This window comes from Monodon monoceros, unplaced genomic scaffold, assembly GCF_005190385.1.
Source record: "Monodon monoceros isolate NGI ecotype Baffin Bay Population unplaced genomic scaffold, NGI_Narwhal_1 Super_Scaffold_1, whole genome shotgun sequence".
Classification (NCBI taxonomy): domain Eukaryota; kingdom Metazoa; phylum Chordata; class Mammalia; order Artiodactyla; family Monodontidae; genus Monodon; species Monodon monoceros.
In genome coordinates this window covers 79,531,213-79,554,744 of record NW_021703765.1, presented here as the reverse complement: position 1 = coordinate 79,554,744, position 23,532 = coordinate 79,531,213, and the positions used below count along the sequence as shown (strand labels likewise).

The 23,532-nt window shown below is 44.8% G+C and overlaps 1 protein-coding gene and 1 pseudogene across 3 annotated transcripts; one reads left to right on the top strand and one right to left on the bottom strand.

Moving 5' to 3' along the window:
- Nucleotides 1–737: 737 nt before the first annotated feature.
- On the bottom strand, nt 738–22,464 carry PSMD9 (proteasome 26S subunit, non-ATPase 9). 2 transcript variants are annotated; one of them, XM_029226352.1, is made up of 6 exons: nt 22,205–22,383; nt 18,345–18,444; nt 15,342–15,553; nt 13,183–13,284; nt 1,705–1,793; nt 738–1,389 (listed from the first exon to the last, which is right to left on the bottom strand). In XM_029226352.1, exons 1-6 carry the CDS (start codon nt 22,340–22,342, stop codon nt 1,362–1,364), a joined length of 669 nt encoding a protein of 222 aa, XP_029082185.1. In that variant the 5' UTR covers nt 22,343–22,383; the 3' UTR covers nt 738–1,361. The 2 variants fall into 2 exon arrangements, with proteins under 2 accessions (XP_029082185.1, XP_029082181.1); XM_029226348.1 differs by having other exon boundaries at nt 1,013–1,389; nt 18,345–18,447; nt 22,205–22,464.
- On the top strand, nt 9,616–10,510 carry LOC114897506 (annotated as a pseudogene). The gene has a single exon (XR_003794161.1). The product of XR_003794161.1 is annotated as a 60S ribosomal protein L6 pseudogene (transcript).
- Nucleotides 22,465–23,532: the final 1,068 nt, after the last annotated feature.

Genomic DNA, 23,532 nt, shown 5'->3' with positions numbered 1-23,532 from the left:
CATCCTGAGGTTTCTGAAGCGGGGGGGGCTTGCAGGAAACCAGCCAAAGGCACTGATGCAGAAGACTCTCTGCTGCTATCATTTTAGGAGGATGTGAATGAGTCTCTCCATCCCCACCCCACCCTCATACCCCAATGCTGGTTGCTGCATTTGCATACATCTCAAAAAAAATAAAAGGGATTGCTGGATGGGGCAAGCTGTGTTTATTATAGTCTAGGGCTTATAAAAGATTGGAAAACACGTGGAATTAGAAAAACAATTTAAACACTGGTAAACACAGCACGACTGTGGCTACAAGGGGGGAAATCCACGTGGACATTCAGCTAGAGTACATGGTGTTTGTGGGCAGACACTCAACAGGAAGGCTTTCCAGCCGAGCACGAGCACCCATGGCTGGAAGCCCACCCAGTACTGACTCCCGTCAGGGCGAGCTGATATCTGTATCTAAGCCAAGCAAATCCAGGCCTGAGGAACCCAAGCATGCCTCAGTAGAATGTGCCAGATGCCCTCTGAAACAGAAAGTGGTCTGCAAGAACTGTGGAAATAAAACACTGTGATATGGTGAAGAGAGAAAAAAAGTAAAGCACGGGGGCACTAGGAATCACTGAAACTCACTTTGCCATGTTAAAGAGAGAAAATAAAAGGAAGGAAGGAAGGAGGAATCAGCATTTGCAAGAAGACAGCTCTGCACACACTGCTGGTTCCCATCAGCAATGTCAACACACCTCAGCAGTCTACAAAAGTGCTGATCCGAGGGCAGGCCCAGGAGACTCAATTATCCTGTATCCAGAGCAGCAATGCCGCAGTGCAAACGCAGGTGCAGCCTGAGCGTCTGGAACCCCCATTCACTAAAGGATGACATCCCAGAGATGTTGCTGGTCAAATCTTGACTTCGGTACAATTGTTAGTTTGTTCTGCCCAACTTTCATGAGGCTGATCTAACTCCCACCTGAGCTTTGGTTTGAGAAGTCCACAGGAAATTCAGCTGGGGTGATAACATGTTCATATCAACACTGTAAAACTGTTTATTTGGGAGAAAAAAACAAAATTTCTAGAAGCATAAAGTCACATCAGCACCTACCAGAATAACTCCCGCCCACCTGCTCACAATCCAGAGGATTCCCATGTAGGGCCGTGGCCTAATTTGCAAAAGATGCTAAACACAAATCTAGTTTTTAACAATGCGTTAATCCCAAGAGATCACACTGGGAGGCCACAGCGTTTCCACCACCTAGAAGTTCAGGCTCCCAGCCTCTTCCAGATCCTTGAGCTTCAGGAAGAGAAGAGAAGGAGGAAATGCCCACTAGACCCAAGTCTGGGGCAAGGGAATATGCTTTCCTGTTTCTGTTCCCCAGGGACAATCATCTTTGCAAAGGAATAATGTTGCAGCTGGAAGGAAAAAAAAGGAACAGTGTAAGTTTGTGGCTCCATTCAGGAAGATCAGAAGTGAGCCGTCCTGAGCTTTTCACCTACATGCTTTCATTCTTTCAAAGCAAACGTCCAGTTAATAAAAGAACCAGAGCGACCAGGGCTCCCTCCACCTCCATACCTGGAATCTCATTCCCGCCACAAGGATTTATCATGAGTTGCCACAGGCAGTCTGGAAATTCATTTCCCAACGACCCCACCTCCCGCCCGCAGCTTTGTGTCTAGCAAGCATGCAGTGCACGCTGCAGTGTGAATGAACGGACACGGATACTTTACCCCAGCAGTCCTTTTCCCGCCCAGCGTGTCGGCACGAGTCTAAGTTGGTATTTCTCCCCTCTGCGGATCACTGTCACATTCAGGGGCTTCTGAAAGGAAAATGAGCTCATTTTATGTTCAACCTCCTTAGTAACTCAAAGAGATTCAGGCTAGAGTGCTGAGATACTGTCCTTTTTTTTTTTTTTTGGCCGCACAGCATGTGGGATCTTAGTTGCCCCACCAGGGATCAAAACCACACCCCCTGCAGTGCAGGCGTGGAGTCTCTTAACCACTGGACCTCCAGGGAAGTCCCACCCACCAGACTAGTAGTAAGGATGCTTATTTTAGGCATTATTCCTACAACTGGTGAGAATGTGGAGGACGTGGCACTCTGGGGGCAGGCAGTGGGGCTACAGATTTGGTACCCTCTTCCTGGAAGAACACAATTGCCCCCAGCAACAACAAAGCATCTTTAAAAGGTGCATATAAGATATATTCTGCAAAAGTACAAGATGATATATGAACAAAGCATTTATCCCAGGACTGTTTATAAATTTCAAAAACTGAAAACACCCAAAATATCCCTCAATAAGGTATTGGTCAAATACAGTATAGTGAATAGCAGTTTGTTTAGTAAAAACAAAACAAAACCAGCCAAGTATGAATCCATTTGAATATATGTCCTAAAAGGTCATATGTGTTGTAAATCAAGTATACTTCAATTTAAAAATAATAATTTAAAAATAAATAATAAAAAAAATAATAAAAGCTCTAAAAATTCAATAAATAAATAAATAGACATAGGACTTCCCTGGTGGCGCAGTGGTTAAGAATTCTCCTGCCAATGCAGGGGACATGGGTTCGAGCCCTGGTCCGGGAACATCCCACATGCCGCGGAGCTACTGAGCCTGCGTGCTAAAACTACTGAAGCCCGCACACCTAGAGCCCATGCTCTGCAACAAGAGAAGCCAACGCAATGGGAAGCCCGTGCACCGCAACAAAGAGTAGCCCTCATTTGCCGCAACTAGAGGAAGCCGGCGCGAAGCAACAAAGACCCAACGCAGCCAAAAATAATATTAATTAATTAATCTAAATAAATAAATAGACATATGTGTTGCTTGGTGCATACAAAGTTTTCTGGAAGATAAACTGTTAACAGTGGTTACTTCCAGAAAGAAGCACTAGCAGTTTGGAGTAAGAGAAGAAGACATTTACTTTTTTATCTTTCTGTACCATTATTTCTTCTTTACTATGCGTATGTATTACCTTAACAAAAAAATTAAAGTAGGTACAATATATACCAAAGAAAGTTACAAGTTAAAACAAGATTCATCAAATTTTAAAACTTCTGTACATCAAAGGACACTGTGAACATAGTGAAAAAGCAACCCACAGAATGGGAGAAAATAACTGCAAATCATACATCCGATAAGGGATCAATATCCAGAATATATACAGAATTCAACAGCAACAACAAACAACCCAATTAAAAACTGAGCAAAGAACGTAAACATTTCTCCAAAAAAGATATACAAATGGCCAATAAGCACACGAATAGATGGCCTACATCACTCATCATTAGAGAAATGCAAATTAAAACCACAATGAGATATCACCTTATACCCATTAGGATGGCTATTATCAAAAAAAAACAAAGGGGGGCTTCCCTGGTGGCGCAGTGGTTGAGAGTCCGCCTGCCGATGCAGGGGACACGGGTTCGTGCCCCGGTCCGGGAAGATCCCACGGGCTGCGGAGCAGCTGGGCCCATGAGCCATGGCCACTGAGCCTGCGCGGCCGGAGCCTGTACTCCGCAACGGGAGAGGCCACAGCAGTGAGAGGCCCACGTACCGCAAAAAAAAAAGAAAAAAAAAACAGAAAATAATAGGAGTCAGTGAGGATGTGGAGAAATCGTAACCCTTGTACACCGCTGGTGGGAGTGTAAAATGGTGCAGCCACTATGGAAAACAGCATGACTATTCCTTAAAAAACTGAAAATAGGGCTTCCCTGGTGGCGCAGTGGTTAAGAATCCGCCTGCCAATGCAGGGGACACGAGTTCAAGCCCTGGTCCAGGAAGATCCCACATGCCACAGAGCAACTAAGACCATGCGCCACAACTACTGAGCCTGCGCTCTAGAGCCCGCGAGCCACAACTACTGAAGCCCACGCGCCTAGAGCCCGCGCTCCGCAACAGGAGAAGCCACCGCAATGAGAAGGCCGCACGCTGCAATGAAGAGTAGCCCCCACTCGCTGCAACTAGAGAAAGCCTGCGCACAGCAACAAAGACCCACCACAGCCAAAATAAATAAATAAATAATTTTTTTAAGAAATTGAAAATAGAATAACCATATCAACCTGCAATTAAACATATGGGTATATAACCAAAGAACTGAAAGCAGGGACTTGAACAGATAATTTGTATACCCATTTCATAGTAGCATTATTCACCAAAATGGTGAATAGCATTATAGCCAAAAGGTAGAAGCAACCCAAGTGGCCATCAATGGATTACAGGATAAACAAAATGTAGTATATACACACAGCAGAATATTATTCAGCCCTTTTTTTTAATATAAATTTATTTATTTTTGGTTGCATTGGGTCTTCGTTGCTGCATGCGGGCTTTCTCCAGTTGTGGTGAGCGGGGGCTACTCCTTGTTGCAGTGTGCAGGCTTCTCATTGGGTTGGCTTCTCTTGTTGCGGAGCACGGGCTCTAGGTGTGCGGGCTTCAGTAGTTGTAGCACGCGGGCTCAGCAGCTCCGCGGCATGTGGGATCTTCCCGGACCAGGGCTCAAACCCATGTCCCCTGCATTGGCAGGCGGATGCCCAACCACTGCGCCACCAGGGAAGTCCCTATTATTCAGCCTTAAAAAGGAAATTCTGACACATGTAACAACCTGGATGGACCTTGAAGACATTATGCTAAGTGAAACACATGAGTCACAAAAGGACAAATATAGTGTGATTCCACTTAGAGGGCTGTATATAGAGCAGTCACATTCATAGAGACAGAAAGTAGATTAGTGGTTGCCAGAACCTTGGGGAGATGGGAATGACTAGTTAGTGTTTAATGGGTAGAGTTTCAGTTTGGGAAGATGAAAAAGTTCTAGGGACAGTGGTGGAGATGGCTGCCAAACAAATGTGAATGTACGTAATGCCACTTAAAAATGGTAAATTCTATGTTACGTACATTTTACCGTAATTTTAAAAAATTAAGGCAGATCTATCAATGGGATCTCTGAATCAGAAAAAATAATGCATGATGAAAAACAGAAAAAGACACCATTTTCCACCTCGACTGTCACAGGATAAAAGACTGACAATAACACAGTTGGGGAGGGGTCAAGAAATAAACACTCACATACACTACTGGAGAGAACATGAACTAACGCAAGCTGCTGGGAGGACACCTTGACGACACCTATCAAATCGGTAAATGTGCATTGCCTTTAACCCAGTAATTCCACTTCTAGAAATCTGACAGAAACCCTCACACAAGATAAGAATATTCACGACACCACTATTTGTGGTGGCCAAATATTGGCAATGGCTTAAATGTCCAGGTTGGGGGGCTGGTTAAACAAACGATGAGAAACCAAGCCAGGGAATATGGTACATGTGTACCGATACACGTGTACCAACATGGAAATCCCTTCAAAGGGGGAAACATCGAGAACAGTACATAGAGTAGGTCTTCTTTGTGACTTCTTTTTCAAAAAGCAATCACTGTAGACATACACACCCACACCCAGAAAATGTGTGAGAGCTTCACTGATGTGCTTCCAGTTCTGGAAATGATGGCCCTGGGAGAGCTAGAAATCCAGAGGGTTTCTACCTATGGCACATCCTAAATGTCTTTCTGATTTGCCCACCTGCACCTCCAGCCCATTCGTCAAAGACACCATCATCTCCTGACCTGGCTGCTAAAACTCTGTCAGCCCTCCAATCAGCTCTCTACCTGGCCTCCGGAGAAATCTTTTCAAGGCACGAAGCTGCTTACAGCTGTTATTCTCCAGCTTGGAAGAAGCTCTCTACTGCTGCTCGGGAACAATGAAGAAGGGCCCTGCCTCCTCCCCTCTCCCCCTCTTCCTTGCTCTGGGTTCCAATCAGCCTTCTCTGATCCTCTCACCTCAGGGCCTTGACCCTGCTGGTGGGCTCCTCTCCCTGCCAGTCTTGATAAACTTCAATACACTTAGAGGCCATGTCTTCAGGAACACTCTCCTTCAACCCCAAACTACATGAGAACCCCACTATTTGCTCTCCTAGCCCCCTTGAACTGTCCCTTCATAGCACTCACTGGAGTGTACAATTACACATCTGTGATTATTTGATTAATGCTCATCTCCCCCACTAAAATGTTCCCACGGACCCTTGGTTGACCTGTTTTGTTCCCTGTTGTAGCGCCTGCACCTTGCCCAGGACTCAGAGCAGGGAAGGTACTACAAGGGAGGGAGAAATCCAGGACTTTTATTCTTACTTGAAATACGTTCGCATTGTGTGATTTTTTTTCACAATAAAAACACATTGTTTTTATTATTGAAATATAATTCATATACAATAAATTCACCATTTTAAAGTATATATTCAGAGACTTGTCCAACCATCACCACTAACAAATTTCAGAGCATATTTCCATCACCCAAAAAGAAACCCCATACCCATTAGCAATCACTCCCCATTCCCTCCTCCCCGAGCCCCTGGCAACCACCAATCTGCTTTCTGTCTCTGCTTTCTGTGCATTTGCCTATTCTGGACATTTCGGAATTCTAAAATATGTGGCCCTGTCTGGGACTTCCCTGGTGGCACAGTGGTTAAGAATCCGCCTGCCAATGCAGGGGACACGGGTTCAATCCCTGGTCAGTGAAGATCCCACATGCCGCAGAGCAACTAAGCCGGTGCGCCACAACTACTGAGCCTGCGCTCTAGACCCCGTGAGCCACAACTACTGAGCCCGCATGCCACACTACTGAAGCCCACACGTGCTCCACAACGAGAAGCCACCGCAACGAGTAGCCTGTGCACCACAGCGAAGAGTAGCCCCTGCTCGCCACAACTAAAAAAGCCCACGTGTAGCAATGAAGACCCAACGCAGCCAAAAATAAATAAATTAAATAAATAAATTTAAATAAATAAATTAATTAAATATGTGGCCCTTTCTGTTTGGCTTCTTTCACTTACCAGAAATCCTTTGAAGGTTCGTTAATGTTATAGCATATCGGTACACCAATCCTTTTTATGGCTGAATGAAATACACATTATTTTTATAATAAAGAAAAATTATTTTAATTTAAGGGTTTTTTCCTTTGAAAATATATGCATTCTAGAAACTCACCTTTAGAAAATTATCTAAGGAAACAGAGCTTTGTCTACAAGAGTGTTAATTTTCAGGTTCCCATAAAATTGGAAAGTACCTAAAAGTCTAACAATAGAATGCTGTGGGGTTTTTAAAAACTTTTTTTAATTCATAGAGCAGAGACCATAAAAACCCAGACCCCTGATTCTCAAGCTGGGCTCTGGTTCCAGGAGCACCCCGGGCCCTGAGGGCGTGAGGTCCCCCCACCCCCTCTAGCTTATCCCAGCAGCTCAGCTTTTATCTGTTTGATATATTGGAATTCCCCAGGAAATTTCACTTGAAGAAAAGGTTCTGTTGTTAGAAAACATTCAAAAAAAAAAAAAAGAAAACATTCAATGACTACTTTTGTAAAGAAGGCCTTATACAGTATTATTAACTATAGTCACCACACTGTGCATTCTGGTATACGGTAATACTCTATGCATATCTGACAGTGGCTAGAGAGTAAATCTTCAAAGTCTTCATCACAAGAAAAAAATGTGTAACTATGTATGGTGACAGATGTTAACTAGCCTTACTGTGGCAATCGTTTCCCAATATATGCAAATATTGAATTACTATGTTGTACACCTGAAACTAATATCATGTTATTTGTCAGTTATACCTCAGTTTTTTTAAAAAAAAGGATTTATAGGCCTATAAAGAGCCTAAGAATATATTTAACTGGAAAAGACAAATTAAAAACCAGTGGCTATTATGAGTAATCACCAAAAACTGGAAAACAACCTAAATGCCCCACACTGGGAAATGGATGAAGAGTCTGGGGCTCATTACACAGTGGAGCACTACTCAGCAGTGAAAAGGGATGAACTACAGATGCACGTGACCATGTGGAAGAACGGCAGGTTCATGACACTGGGTGAAAGTAGCCAGACTTAAAGGGCTTTATACTCTGCAGTTTCACTTATATGACATTCTGGAAAAGGTAAAGCTACAGGGATGGAGCACAGATCAGTGATTTCCGGGCGATGGGAGTGCAGGGAGGGCTTACCTACAAAAGCATGAGATCATTTCGGGCTGTAGAACTGCTCTGTATCTTCATGTGGTGACATTTACATAACTACATACAGTTGACAAAATTCACAGTACTGGACACTGAAAAGGGGGAATGTTGCTGTGGGTCAATTAGACCTTAATGAAAGCAACCAGTAGCTCTGTGTGCTGAGGTATGAAGGACACACAGTTGGAAAGTGGCTGCCTTTGGAGGACAGGAAATGCACCTGGAGGAGAGGGAGGTTTTTCATTCCATGTTCTTTGGTTCTGTTTTTACCATGTGTATGTATTACCTCTACCAGGAAAAAAAAAAAAGACGTATTTACAAAGCAAACCACTAACAATGAGCCCAGACAACTACAAAGTTTAAAAGTATACACAGCAAGGTACCCAAGAGACATGAGTAAACTATGACACACTAGCAAGCTGGGGGTGGGGTGGGGCGGAAGGAGAGAAAAACTGAGACTTTGGGTAAACATAACAGAATGAACCTACATCTGCATCATCTCTAGAAATCTCACTAAAATGATGATGGGACAGGAAAGAGGTAACAAAGGTACCATGCCACAAGGATAAACTCTTTGAAATTCCTTCCTTCCAAAGCTAAAGAATAATTCCCCTCCCTTTGAGTGTAGGCTGGACTTCGTCGCTTCTAACGAATAAAGTGGAAGTGAGAGTGTGAATCTTCAGAGACTGAGTCAGGGCAGGGGCTGCTGACTCCTCTCTGCTCTCACTTGGACCGCCCATTCTTGGGGAGGTCAGCCACCACGCTGTGGGGCACTCAAGCAGCACTGTGGAGAGGCCCTTGTGATGAGGAACTGAAGCCTCCTGCCAACAGCCATGTGAGTGAGGGATCTTGGAAACAGATTCTCTAACCTCAGTCAAGCCCTCAGATGACTATGGCCTCCGCTTATATCCTGACCACAACCTCATGAGAGACCCTGAGCCCAAACCACCCAGCTACATGGCTCCTGGACACTGCCTGACCGCCCAAACTGTATGAGATAATAAATGCTTGATGCTTCAAGCTGTTAAAGCTCTGGGGTGATTTCTCACTCACCAATAGACAAATAATACACCCTTTATAGCCAGCGGTTAAAGGGAAGCAGAGCAGGAACAAATGGATTTGTTCCGGGGAACCCAGAAAGGCTCCAAACAAACAGATCAAAGAAACAGAATAAAGAATCGCACACATAAGAATTATAGAACAGAGGTGGCAATATAAATGAGTGGGTAAAGTACTAACTTTTCAATAAATGGTGTTGGGACAACTACTGTCCATTTGGGGAAAAAAATTAAGTTTGGTGCCCTGCCTCACACCATTCAGAAAAACTAATTTCAGATAAGCTATAAACCCAAGAGAAATGAAAACATATGACCACACACAAACTTACATAGAATGTTCACAGAAGTATGACTCTATAACAATAGCGAAAAAGTGGAAACAACCTAAATATTCATCAACTGATGAATGGATAAATAAAATATGGTCTATCCATACACCGGGATATTATTCGGTCATAAAAAAGAATGAAGTCCTGGGATCCCCTGGTGGCGCAGCGATTAAGAATCCGCCTGCCCTTTTTTCCCATCTTGCAAGACGGTGGGTGAAAAGGCTGAGAAGCCAGATACTAAGGAGAAAAAACCTGAAGCCAAGAAGGCTGATGCTGGTGGCAAGGTTAAAAAGGTGAAGCAGGTTAAGAAGCGGAAGCCCCACTGCAGCCGAAACCCTGTCCTGGTCAGAGGAATTGGCAGATATTCCCTATCGGCTATGTATTCCAGAAAGGCCTTGTACAAGAGGAAGTATTCAGCAGCTAAATCCAAGGTTGAAAAGAAAAAGAAGGTGAAGCTTCTTGCTACTGTCACAAAACCAGTTGGTGGTGACAAGAATGGTGGTACCCAGTTGGTTAAACTTCGCAAAATGCCTAGGTATTATCCTACTGAAGATGTGCCTCGAAAGCTGTTGAGTCACGGCAAAAAACCCTTCAGTAAGCATGTGAGAAAACTGCGCGCTAGCATCACTCCTGGGACCATTCTGGTTATCCTCACTGGGCGCCACGGAGGCAAGAGGGTCATTTTCCTGAAGCAGCTGAGCAGTGGCTTGCTACTTGTGACTGGGCCTCTGTCCCTCAATCGAGTTCCTCTGTGGAGAACACACCAGAAATCTGTCATTGCCACTTCCACCAAAATTGATATCAGTGGTGTGAAAATCCCAGAACATCTCACTGATGCTTACTTCAAGAAGAAGAAACTGCATAAGCCCAGGCACCAGGAAGGTGAGATCTTCGACACAGAGAGAGAGAAATACGAGATTACAGAGCAGCGGAAGGTTGATCAGAAAGCTGTGGACTCACAAATTCTGCAAAGAATCAAAGCTGTTCCTCAACTCCAGGGCTACCTCCACTCTGTGTTCGCTCTTACATACGGAATTTATCCTCACAAAGTAGTGTTCTAAACTTCTTACAAAGAACCTAATTAAATAATTCGGTCCATTTAAAAAAAAAAAAAAGAATCTGCCTTCCAGTGCAGGGGACACGGGATGGAGCCCTGGTCCAGGAAGATCGCACATGCCGCGGAGCAACTAAGCCTGTGCACCCCAACTACTGAGCCTGCGTTCTAGAGCCCGCGAGCCACAACTACTGAGCCCGCATGCCACAACTACTTTAGCCTTCACGCCTAGAGCCCATGGTCTGCAACAAGAGAAGCCACCGCAATGAGAAGCCCGCACACCGCAACGAAGAGCAGCCCTCGCTCGCCGCAACTAGAGAAAGCCTGCGCGCAGCAAGGAAGACACAACGCACCCAAAACTAAATACGTAAGTAAATAAATTTATTTTTAAAAAAAGGAATGAGTTCCTGACACATGCTACAACATGGATGAACCCTGAAAACACTATGCTAAGTGAAAGTAGTCATAAAATATCACATATTGTATGATCCCATTTATATGAAATGTCCACAATAAGCAAGTCCATAGAGGCAGAAAGTAGTTTAGTGGTTGCCAGGGGCTGGTATATATGGGGGGAATAGGGAGTGACTGCTAACAGGCACAAGGCTTTTTGAGGTGATGAAAATGTTCTAAAATTGACTGTGGTGATGGGTGCATAACTCTATGAACAGACTAAAAATGACTGGATTATGCACTTTAAATGGGTGACCTATAAGGTATGTGAATTGTACGTCGATTAAACTGTTATAAAAAACAACAATAGGGAATTCCCTGGCAGTCCAGTTGTTAGGACTCCAAGCTTCCACTGTAGGGGGCCCAGGTTTGATCCCTGGTCAGGGAACAAAGATCCTGCAAGCTGCACGGTGTGGCCAAAAAAATAATAATAAATTAATAATAATAATAATAAAAGATACATTCCAGACAGATTAAAGAAAAGCTAAAGACAAAAGTACTAGAAGAATTTCTTTAAGAAGACACAAAATGCCAAAGCCGTAAAGCAAAAAACTGATGAATTTGACAAAATCAAAATTCTAAACTTCCACATAAGTACAGACTTGATGAAGGTGTCAGTCAGTGCAGAAATGAGGGCCTGACCTCTAGCAGGGCGCCAACACTGGCCAACTGTTTCTTGGCCCGATGCCTGCCCTCTGATGAGTTACACATGGATGAGCAGTGTGGCCAAGTGGGGGCTGTGGGTGCAAGACAAACCAAAAATTGTCGGTTGAACTGAAGATTTCATTTGGGAACCAAAAACTTTAGTAATTTCTCTGTACTTTGAGCCCCATATTTCTCCTGCAAAGTATGGATCTTTGCCAAAAAAAGGTTTGGTTGGGGTTACATTACTGAGAAACAAGATGAGATGGTTACGTGGAAGTGTTTTTTAATGGCATATTCTGCCAGAAACTAGAAGGCTGCAGCCTATTTTGAATTTCAACTTTTATTATATCTTTAAGGAATGAAATTATCAAAAGGCACACAAATCGAGCTCTAATATACTACTGTTTGAACAGTACTACACTATTATGCACTGTACTGTATTTCTTTATTTTAATCCTCAGGCATGGTTTTGGCAGCAAAGAGCCCTATAATATTAATAAATTTAACAAAATGGATATCTAAGTGAATTAAAAAAAAAACTTTCAAGTAATCAAAGTTACCATAAAGTTAAAAGAAAAGGAGCTAATCAGGAGAGACATGTGCAATGTATAAACAGGCAAAGATTTAATATATAGAATATAGAAAGAGTTCCTACAAATCAATTTTTAAAAAGGACAAATAACCCAATAGAAAATAAGTGGGGAAAAAAGACTAACAGACAATTCATAGAAATGGTACTCAATCTCACTGGTAGTCAGGAAAATACAAATTAAAACAAGATGGCATTTTAGCAAAGTTATTAAAAGATCAATAAGAGTACTGCTGATGATATGATACACAGCTGACCCTTGAACAACATGGGTTTGAACTGCTTAGGTTCGCTTACATGTGAATTTTTTTCAATAAATACAGTACTGCACAATCCGTGGATACGGAGGGCCAACCACAGGACTTGAGCATCTACAGACTCTGGTATCTGCACTAGTCCTGAAACCAATCCCCCGTGGATACTGAGGGACGACTGGACTCACATACTGTTGGTCAGGGTACAAATTCATAAAACTTTTTCAAATTACCTATTAAAATCTTAAGTGTGCATTTGCTGAGAGCTTGTAATTCTACTTCCAGGTGTGCACAGTTGTGAACAAGTATGCACGACTATTCACACTGGCATAAAACTGGAAATGAACAAGACGTCCACTGATAAGGCAGCGGGTGGACAAACTTCTATCCATTCATACCATGGAGTGCTATGCAGCCGTGAAAAAGAGCGAGGTGTGTGCCCAGATGAAAAGATGTCTAAGAAACCTTGTTAAATGAAAACAGGGATAGGAAGCAGGAGAGGGGTATTTTAGACAGGGTGGCTGGAAAGGCCTCACTGAGAAGGTGGCATTTGTACAAGAGGAGGGAGGGAAGGAAGGAAGGTGAGGGGGTAAGGGAAGAAGATTAGCATTCTAGGCAGAGGGAACAGCAAATGCGAAAGCCCCGAGCGGGGACTGTGCCTGAGAAACGGCATTTTGAGGGCAGCCGTCAAAGGCCCCAGCCACGTTTCCTGGCCCCAGCAATTCCAGGGTTACTGGTCAGATGCCACGTAATACCTCCAACTCACCCCCTCACTGTGCTGGACCACAGTGCCAATGTTCTGCAGCGACTGGAAGTTTTGGGTGTTCACAGAGCCAAACTCCACTATCTCGTCAGCCACTTGCAGACCCTAAAGAGAGAAGGGAAAACAGAAAATCAGGCTAGAGGTTAAATGTTCTTCTGGTGTTCTTTACCCTCCCATACGCTCCCAATTTAATAAGCGTGTTTACAGGGGAGAACGGCAGGCACAATGCAAAGAGGCTGGGATTTAGATACCTCGGGCAGGGAGGGGCGGTGGATAACTGGGCCACCTCCTCCGGGGGTTCCTCCAGGGGCAGATCTAATAAAAGGTGGCCAGGTCTGCCCAGTGTCTGAGAAAAGCTGGCAGTTGTATAGGCCTGGAGGAAAATGGGGAAAAGCTCTCTGGGGTCCTGACCCAGGTTTGGGGGCAAGTAGAGGCAGGCCCATCTGGCCTATTTTGTTCAGGGGTCAGAATTCAGACGCATTGGCCCTAAAAGCCCCCAGGCAAGCAGCCACGGGCACAACACTGACCCAGGACTAGAGTGATCCTGTCACTCTAAGAGCACAGATCACAATTCACCCATCCCTTGAACAAATACTCGTCGCAGGCTGACGCCAGCTCTGTGCCAGATGCTGTGCACACAGTGGTGAATAAAACAGAGCTTGTGTGTAACCTGCAGTCTTGTGATCACTAAAGACGACTGGCAGGACCCAGGTCCACCTTCTAGAAGCTGTGTGTCCTGGCAGAAGGTACTTCAGGTCTTTGAGGCTTTTCCTCATGGGTGAAATGGGGTAGATTAGTACCTACCCCAGAGAACGGCTGTGGGATTAAATATTACATGCAGGTCCACATACACCAAGGGGGGAAAGTGGTGGGGGATGGTGCGATGAATTGGGAGATTGGGATTGACATGTATCCACTAATAAGTAGAAAATGGATAACTAAGAAGAACCTGCTGAATAAATAATAAATAAACAAAATAAAATTCAAAAAAAGACTAGACTAAGGCTGAACAACAACAGCAAAATGCAGGTACACATAAAAATTTGTACATCAGGTTCACGGCAGCATTATTCATAACAGCCAAAAAATGGAAACTGAGGAATGGATAAACAAAGCGTGGTCTATCCAGACAGCACATTAACCTCAGCAGTAAAAAGGAATGAACATGAGGGAAGGATCAATTGGGACACTGGGACTGACATATACACACTACTATATATAAAACAGATCACTAATAATAAACTTCTATACAGCACAGGGAACTGTACTCAATACTGTGTAATGGCCTACATGGGAAAAGAATCTTAAAAAAAAGAAAAAAAGAGTGGATATATGTACATGTGTAACTGATTCACTTTGCTGTACACCTGAAACTAACACAACATTGTAAATCAACTATACTCCAATAAAAAAATTTTTTTAAATAAAAAGTAAAAATTTTTAAAAAAATTAAAAAAGGAATGAAGTTGAGATACATGCTCCAACATGGCTGGACCTTGAGAACATGATACTAAAAGGAAGAAGCCAGTCATAGAGGACCACATATTATATGATTCCATTTACATATATATGACATGTCCAAAATAAGCAAGTTCAGAGAGACAGAAAGCAGACCGGTGGTTGCCAGGGGCTGGGGGGATGGGGCAGTTGAGGCGTAATGGCAAATTGACACTGGGTTTCTTTTCGGGATAATGAAAATATTCTAAAATTGACTGTTAATACACTAAAAGCTACTGAATCATATATGTACCTTAAAAGGGTTAAAGTTATGGTATGTGAATTATATCCCAATAAAGCTGTTAAAACTTCTCTAAAGACACCAGGGAAGCTATAACTCACTTGGCAGGATACGTGGTGCTAAGCAAGGGCTCAGCAAGAGGCAGCTACTGTTGTCATTCTCGTGTCCATTACTCAACACCCAGCTAAAATCGGCCCTGAGAAGAGAGCCTCTTTCCCTCTCCGGGGTCACCCTGTGTCCCAGGGTCTCTCTGCAGCTAGTTGAGTGGGCAGCAGGGGCTGACTCCTGCTGGGCTGCAGCGGGCCTTCATCGGCGTCTGCTGCACTGGTGACAGCGTGGGTCTGGCTGTCCATAGCCTCCCACCCCCAACCCTGCCCCAAGGCACCCTCGGGGTGTGGATTTAGGGGGCCAGGCCCTGGCTTACTGCGATGCTGGCAGGGGAGCCGGGGCTGATGCTGTTCACTATGGCGAAGGCCTGAGCAGGGCTGAGGTCCTGGCTCTGGCCCAGGCCATGGCTCATGGCCTCCTTGCGGGCCTCGGCCAGGTCCCGGGCCTGCTTCTCCTTGTCGCGAGCGTGCAGCTGGTGCAGGGCCTCCTCCACCTGCTTCATCACCGCCTTGTGATCGTTCTGCAAGCCTGGAGGAGAGCACCGTGTCAGGGGCCGAGAAGACAGCTGAGGACACAAGACCCACACATTCATTCACTGACTATTCAACGAGCACTTATTATATGCCAGACGTTGTGCTAGAAGCTAAGGACCTATCTGTGAACAGGACAGAGGGGCTGCCCTCATGAAGCTTACAGTCCTGCAAGGAAAGCAGCTGTGGGACAAGTGATTGCAATGACACCTGATGACTTCAATGACTAGGAGATCAGGGAAGGCTCCCCAAAGGCAGCACCGTTTCAGCTGAGACCTGAAAGGTGAGCAGAAGGAGGGAACTGACCAGGTGAATCCATGGCCACAAACTCAAACGCTCACAAGGGGCAAACACGAGTAAAGCAGGCTGGGCTAAGAAGGCTTTCGCTTTTCTCGTAATGCCTCTAGAAGAAAAAATGATGCCAAGGCTACCAACACGTGACTGGTGATATTCAGTCTGGGAGAGGCAACAGAGAGCAAAGCTGGAAATTAGGAGTTTGGGGATGAAACCTTCGGATTTTTTTCAGTACTGATGGTCAACTCAGGATGTTGGGAAAGACTGTGTGGGCCAAGCAAGTCATCTCTGCAGGCCGGGCTACCAGAGTGGCTGGGAGCTGGGTTAACTTTTTTTTTAACCTAAAGACAACTTCCTCTACGGCTCTGGATTCGGCACCTCATTCAAGCCAGTTCCCTAGGACATCCCTGGTGGTCCAGTGGTTAAGACTTCACCTTCCAACGCAGGGGGTGCAGGTCTGATCCCTGCTCAGGGAGCTAAGATCCCACATGCCTCGTGGCCAAAAAACCAAAACATAAAACAAGCAATATTGTAACAAATTAAATAAAGACTTTTAAAAAATGGTCCACATCAAAAAAAAAAAAAAAAAACTTAAAAGAAAAGAAAGCCAGTTCCCTGTGAAGAGTTCCAGAGGCCTGAACAAACCAGCACTGCCTGCCAATCCATGTCTAGCATCCATAGGCCACAGACTTTCAGACTTTCCAGGCACCTTGGACTGTGGGCACGCAAGGCTACCTGACCTTGTTCCTCTGCTACTGTCACTTTGGAGAACAGGTAAGGCCCTCAGGCATTACGAGCCTCTAGCACTCAACCCACTGGTGCAGACACGAGAAAGAGCCCAGACTTGAATAAATGAAGACATAAACCTGGGCAGGAAGACTTAAAATGGTGTCAGTGTATAATACACTCTGACTAGAAAAGGTCCCCCAGGTGATAAGCTCCACGAGGACCCCAGAGCCTTCAGAGAGGCCTGGCACACAGTAAGTCTCAAGCTACTGCTGCTGGGTAAAGGAATGAATGACTTCATACACCATATACTGCAATTCTAATCAGAATTCAAAAAAAATTTTTTCCTTGAACAAAATGTTTCCAAAGTACATTTCAAAAAACAAACTTGCAATTATAACAAATGCAACATATTAAGGGAAGATGCTAGTAATGGGGAAAACTAGGTACAGAGTATACGGGACCTCTCTGTGTTATTTTCCCAATTTTTCTGTAAATCTAAAACTGTTCTAAAAATTAAAGTTTATTTTTTAGGGCTTCCCTGGTGGCACAGTGTTTAAAGAATCCGCCTGCCAATGCAGGGGACAGGGATTCAAGCCCTGGTCCCGGAAGATCCCACATGCTGTGGAGCAACTAAGCCTGTGTGCCACAACTACTGAGCCTGAGCTCTGGAGCCCGAGAGCCACAACTACTGAAGCCCGCACGCCTAGAGCCCAAGCTCCGCAACAAGAGAAGCCACCGCAATGGGAAGCCCGCGCACCACAACGAAGAGTAGGCCCTGCTCACCGCAACTAGAAAGCCAAACGCAGCAACAAAGATCCAATGCAGCCAAAAATAAATAATAATTTTTTTAAAAAGTCTATTTTTTAAATAAAATAAACTTGTGAGAATAGTTTTTCAAAAGAAGACCAATAAGGAATCGCTCAAACAGACTCTTACGTATATTAAAGTCATTAAGATAGCATGATGTTAGCACCCAAAAAGAGAGATCAACGGAACAGAGCAAAAAGCCCAGAAAGAGACATAAGCACGTCTAAAGATTTAATACGCAATATTGTTAGTGTTTCAAATTAACGGAGAAAGAACAGACTAAATGGTGTTGTAACATCAGGCCAACCATTTGGAAAAAAATAAGTCGGTGCCCGCCCTCACACTGTGGGCTAGGGCTTCTCAAATTTCTCCCAGAATCCTCCTAACCGGGGAGCAAGTGGACTGCTTCCCTGGGGCGTCCAAGGGTTTAGCCAAAAGCCCCAAATTTCCCTCCAGTCTGACTGTCTTAACACGGTTTTTCCCTACTCTGTATCTTCCTATTTGTTTTAATATTAAAATGGCATGCTTCTTTTCCCAACATCTTCAAGGAAAAGTGACACTCTAAGAAGTCCTACGATCATAGTGTGACTTTGAGGAAACTGTGGCATCTTCAGCTGGGTCTCACCCCAGGGCTACCTGTACTCTCACTGAGAAACCTGGCCTTAGACCAAAGCACGCTGTATATAGAGTCAAGATTCACAGGTAAAACAGAAGTCATTAAGGGAGAAGGGTGGATGATAAATTCCCTTCTAATATGACTTTGTGGTAGAGACTGCTGGTTGCCTACCTGTGGCAGCGTGAAAAGTGGCCCCAAAGAGGTTCCCATCCAAATCCCCAGAACCTGTGAATTTGCTACTTTACATGGCAAAGGGGGCTTTGCGAACACTGGCGATTCCTCTGTGTGCCTTAAACATCCCCTGCTGCAAGGCGGGGGAACATCCCCAGAGAGGGTCACTCACAGACGATGTTGTGCCTTGCGGTTCGGACCTGGTACAGGTCCACGTCTGCCCGGGGGTAGCCCTCGCAGTCCACCAGTGGCTCGTTCATCCCGATGCCTTTCTGCTGGAGGGAAGAAATGAGGTCAAAAAGATTTCACACGTATGAAGTCCTCGGGCCTCTTTCCCCAGACTCTTGTCCTCTGCAGTCATAATAAAGGTGACAGTAACGAGAGAGGCCATATACTGATCACTTGGCACAGACCAGGTCCTTTCCCACATCCTCTCATGACTGCTCTCTGTGGTGGGCACCATTTTTTAACTGACTTTTAATAACACCAGTAATGCACGAATCCATTCCCCTTTTTTGAAGTTAGAGCAGTGCAGATAAAACTAAAGACTCCTTTGAGCATCACCCCCAAGGCCAGCCTCTTCCTCCACTCCTCCAAACCCTCCTTCCTATGGGCAGCTGACACCTGGCTGGTGGCCTTGGAAGCTGGAGGGGAGTAAAAACCTCAAAGAGCACCCAGCTGAGGCAGGACTTTGGTTCTTCTGAAAATAAAAAGAGATGTAAAGGGGCCTTCAAACAGGCTTTTCATCCCTGGAAGGAACACTGAACTGGAACCCCAGTTGCCATCTGGGGAGAGGAACGGGGGAGGCTAGGGGACAGCAGAGGGAGAGAGACTTTCTATTATGTATCCTTTTGTAGATTTTGAATTTTGACCACAGCAATGTATTCCCTATGGAAAACAATACATTTGTTTTAATGTTTGTTTGTTTGTTGTTTCGGCTGTGCCGCGCAGCTTGTGGAATCTTAGTTCCCTGATCAGAGATTGAACCTGGGCCCTTGGCAGTGAAAGCGCAGAGTCCTAACCACTGGACCGCCAGGGAATTCCCTTGTTTTAATGTTTTAAAGTCTTTTCCTACATAAGTCAGAGCATGGTGCACAAAAGCAATGAAACATGTTATAAGACATACAGCAGGGATTTTCAGTCAGACTTTGATTTCAAGCTCAATTCTGCCACATACAATCTGGGTGACCTTGGTTAAGAGATTCACCTCTCTGGGCCTCAGCTTCTTCAATTATAAAATGGGAATAACGGCACTTACCTCCCTTCCCACCTGCTCTGAGAATTAACGAGCTGACCTATGTAGGGTGCTTAGCGCAGTGCCAGGCACATTCACAGAGTGGTGAACAGCGGCCCCCAAAAGATATGTCCAAGTCCTAAACCCCAGAACCTGTGAATGTGACCTTATTTGGAAAAAGGATCTTTGCAGATATAATTAAGTGAAGGATCAGCAAGAAGAGATCATCCTAGATTTAAGGTTGCCCCTAAATCCAATGACGGGTATCCTGATAAAAGAAAGGAGGGGGAGATTTGGTACACAGAGACACAGAGAGAAGGCCATGTGAAGACAGAGGCAGGGACTGCAGTGATGCAGCTACAAGCCAAGGATGGCCAGCAGCCACCAGAATCTAGGAGAGAGGCATGGAACGGATTCTCCCTCAGAGCGCCCAGAAAAAATCAAACCTGCCAACACTTGATGTCACACTTGATGTCACACTTCTGGACTCTACAACTTTGAGAGAATAAATTTCTGTTGTTTTAAGCCACCAAGCTGTGGTAATTCCTTATGATGGCCCTAGGAAATTAATATACATAGAAAATGATAGGTGATGGCTGTAATTATCAGCACGGAGACCAGCTGCCTAGTGTACACACGTGCTAGCGGGAGGGATTCCATTCGTGTCTGTCCCTTTCTCTCTGAAAGCCTCTGGGTTACACCTACTGTTTCCTGTTCGCGGGGAAGGGGGTCTCGTATACTCTCTTAGCGCAGGACTCTCTATAGATACAGCATAAATGTGCCAGGGGCTAAATATCTGTATCTGCCTCGTGCCTGCCCATGATGACTAAGAGTTGACTGGCCTCTCCAAGTCAATACCACATCAGACACTGCTTTCCAAAGTTGGGACCCACACCACTGGCAACTCACACACAGGGCATTAAATAACCCATTCCCTTTCTAATTATCTTCAACCCTTCAATAATCAGGGAGAAAGTCTCCATTTGGTGCTGGTCTTTATATCACCTCCAGATCACTTGTTATCTCTGGCCCTCTCCATTTTGTTTTTAACAGCTTTATCAAGATATAATTCACACACCATACAACCCACTCATTTAAAGTGTACAATTTAATGGTTTTTAGAATATTCACAGAGTTATGAAACCATCACCACAATCAATTTTAGAACATTTCCATCACCATCCAAAAAGAAACCCAAGACCCACTAGCAGTCACTCCCATTCCCCCCTCCCCTCAGCCCCTGGCAACTACTAATCTATCTTCCGTCTATGGGTTTACCTATTCTGGATATTTTATATAAATGGAATTATAAAATGTGTGGTTTTTTGTGATGCACTTCTTTCACTTAGCATAACGTTTTCAAGATTCATGCACTTTTGTAGCCATGTGCCAGCACTTCATTCCTTTTTATTGGCTAATATCCCGTTGCATGGATAGAACACATTTCAGCTATCCATTTATCAGGTGACAGAGAGTTGGATGGATCACCTTGATATACACTTTTATATTTAAGGAAAGAGAGTCTCATTTTTTCATATGCTGTGAAGTTATAAGATTTCCTTTAAAAATAAAACTATCTAAGTAAAAAAGTGAGGCAACTTAAAGAAAAATATCAAGGGAGTAACAGTACAGGAGGTATACAGATAGAGCATATCCTACTGCAGTAGCAAAGTAACTAAGGTGTGAGAAATTGCTGGCACAACACTTGAAAGCACAGATTCTGGGTTCAACAGGCATAAGATCTGAATCCCACTTTGTGACTGAACAAGTGACTTCCCCTTTCTGAACCTCAGGGTAACAAACCAACTTCACAGAGTAGTTGAGAGGATTCCACGATATAACACATACATAAACCGGCCCCCTTCAGGCACATAGTCAGCGCCCAGTAAAATGGTACCCTGACCTCCATATGATACTTCATCTTACTCCCATCACCTAAAATGAATTCCATCCGCCCTACATAGAATGTAATTCATTTACTCTTCCCCAGCAAAGTGATTTGCGGTTTTATACTAGGTGGCTTAAGAAAAACTGTATCCGTTTTGGAGCCAGTGGGGTGTGGCTAAGTACTAGCCCCACCACTGCCACTTCCAACCTACCTGACCCTAGGCAAGGATTTTCCCCAAGCCGAGCCTTTCCTGTCATTCAAAGCTGGGTTCTTAGACCAGTGCCATCAGCATCGCTGGGAATTTGCTAGAAATGCAGTAGCTGCTCCCACACATCTGTCCGCCAACAGAATCTGAATTTTAACAAGCTCTCCAGGTGATTCGAATACACACTAAAGCTTAAGAAGCTCTGAGGTAAAGTGGTTAGTAAAGCACAGGACATCTGGTAACCGTTCAACAAGGACTGATGATAGAGGTGATTATCACCCTGCCTCTGCAAACTTATTGGCCCTGTGACTTGAGGCAGGTTTAAGTAATGCCTCTGTTGCCTCATCCCTAAAATGGGGGAAATGACAGAACTCACCTCAAAATGTTGTTGGGAGGATTAAACGAGTTAACCAATGTCAAGCGCTTAACAACTGCGCCCCGCACCCAACAAGAATTCCACAAATACCTGCTAGAACATCAATTCTAACTGTTCATAGTTATTCACGTTATTTGCCTCAATGTCTGCTGCCCACAGAGGCCGCAACTGCTGCGCCTTGGGCCTCCCAGGGAGGGAGAGATCCACAGCTGAGAGCTCAAGCGGAGGCCGCCCTGGTCTCTTAGTCCCCGCCCCGGGTCTGGGGGCCGGGCTGGGAAGGCCTCCGGGCGCCTCCCACGCCCGCCCGGGAGCCCCGTGCCCACACTCACGCTCTCCAGCACGTCATAATTGGCTTTGATTTGCGCCTCGATCTCCTCCTTGCGCCGTATCAGTTCCTGTATGTCGCTGACAGTCACCCCGCTGGCCTCCGGGGAGCCTCCGCTCTCCCTCGTTTCCTTCTCCGACATCGTGAACCTCGGCCCGGGAGCGCTGACTGCTGGTTTCCCGACCGCGGACGCCCGAGAAGACTGTGCCTACGGCTCCGCCCGCGGGCCAAAACACCGCGGCCTTTCGCCGGAGCCTGGAAAAGCGAGGGGCGTGGTTTGTCGGCGGGGCGTGGTCACCGGAAGCCCCACAATGCGGGAACACGCGGTCCTGTGGAGACTCGTGGAGGGTAGGTATAAAGACGGAAGGATTCCCTGTCCCACCCAAGCGCTGGCCGCGACCAGGACATGATGAACTCTTCCTAGTTAATTCATTTTCTTTCCTCATTCATTCAGCTATGTATTGAGCGCCTACTGCACGTATGTACCTGAGCACTGTGCATGGTGCTCCATTTCAGCTCTGCATCTACACAGCGCTTGAGGGTTTACAAAATAGTCAGATTCCTCATGCCCTGTTTCACAAAGCCTACAAGCTTGGGTTTAAATCTGGGCTCTTGCCTCTTACTGCCAGTAGTGACCTAGGTAAACTACTTCACTCCTCTGAGCCTCAGTTTCCTCATCTGTGAGTTGGTTGGGTATTGATAGCAATCTATCTCATAGTGCTGACATTTTGCCAACAAATATTTATTGAATGCCTCCTTTGTACCATACACTGTCCTAGGTACTGGAGGGGTAAAGTATTGAGCAGTGGACTCAGTGCCTGTCTCATATTAAGGTCTCTATAAATTTTAGTACAAATAGTATTGATGATGACAGTAATAGTAATACTAATAATTTATCGAATACAGTGCATCACACTGTTCTAAGGGCCCTATGTGTATGAATTCAACAACCTCATAAATGAGGATTATTATTACCCTCATTTGACAGCTGAGAAAACCATCTCAATAATCCACTTGCCCAACTAGAAAAATAAACAGCCCAAATTTGAACCCAGCTTAACCAAATCGTGACACTTAACATCTTAACATGTCCCCCCCAAGATTTTGCACTGAAAAGGATACACCATCACCTATGTCGTAGTCAAACATGTTTGCCCTGAATCCGGTCATGAAAAACAAGCAGACAAACCCAAATTGAGGGACATTCTTCAAAACAGCTGTCCTGAACCCTTCAAAAAGGTCATTATTGTGAAATATCCACACAGAAACTAGGCAATCACTTAGATTAAGGACTAAAGAGACACAACAGTTAAATGCAATATGTGATCCTTC

What these genes read in the sequence shown, in the direction of transcription:
- PSMD9 (XM_029226348.1), bottom strand. Translation starts at nt 22,342, where the DNA reads ATGTCGGAGAAGGAAACGAGGGAGAGCGGAGGCTCCCCGGAGGCCAGC. An exon ending in CGCAAGGCACAACATCGTCT is followed by an intron (nt 15,554 to 18,344) that starts GTGAGTGACCCT and finishes GCTCTCCTCCAG; the next exon opens with GCTTGCAGAACGATCACAAG. An exon ending in GCTCCCCTGCCAGCATCGCA is followed by an intron (nt 13,285 to 15,341) that starts GTAAGCCAGGGC and finishes TTCTCTCTTTAG; the next exon opens with GGTCTGCAAGTGGCTGACGA.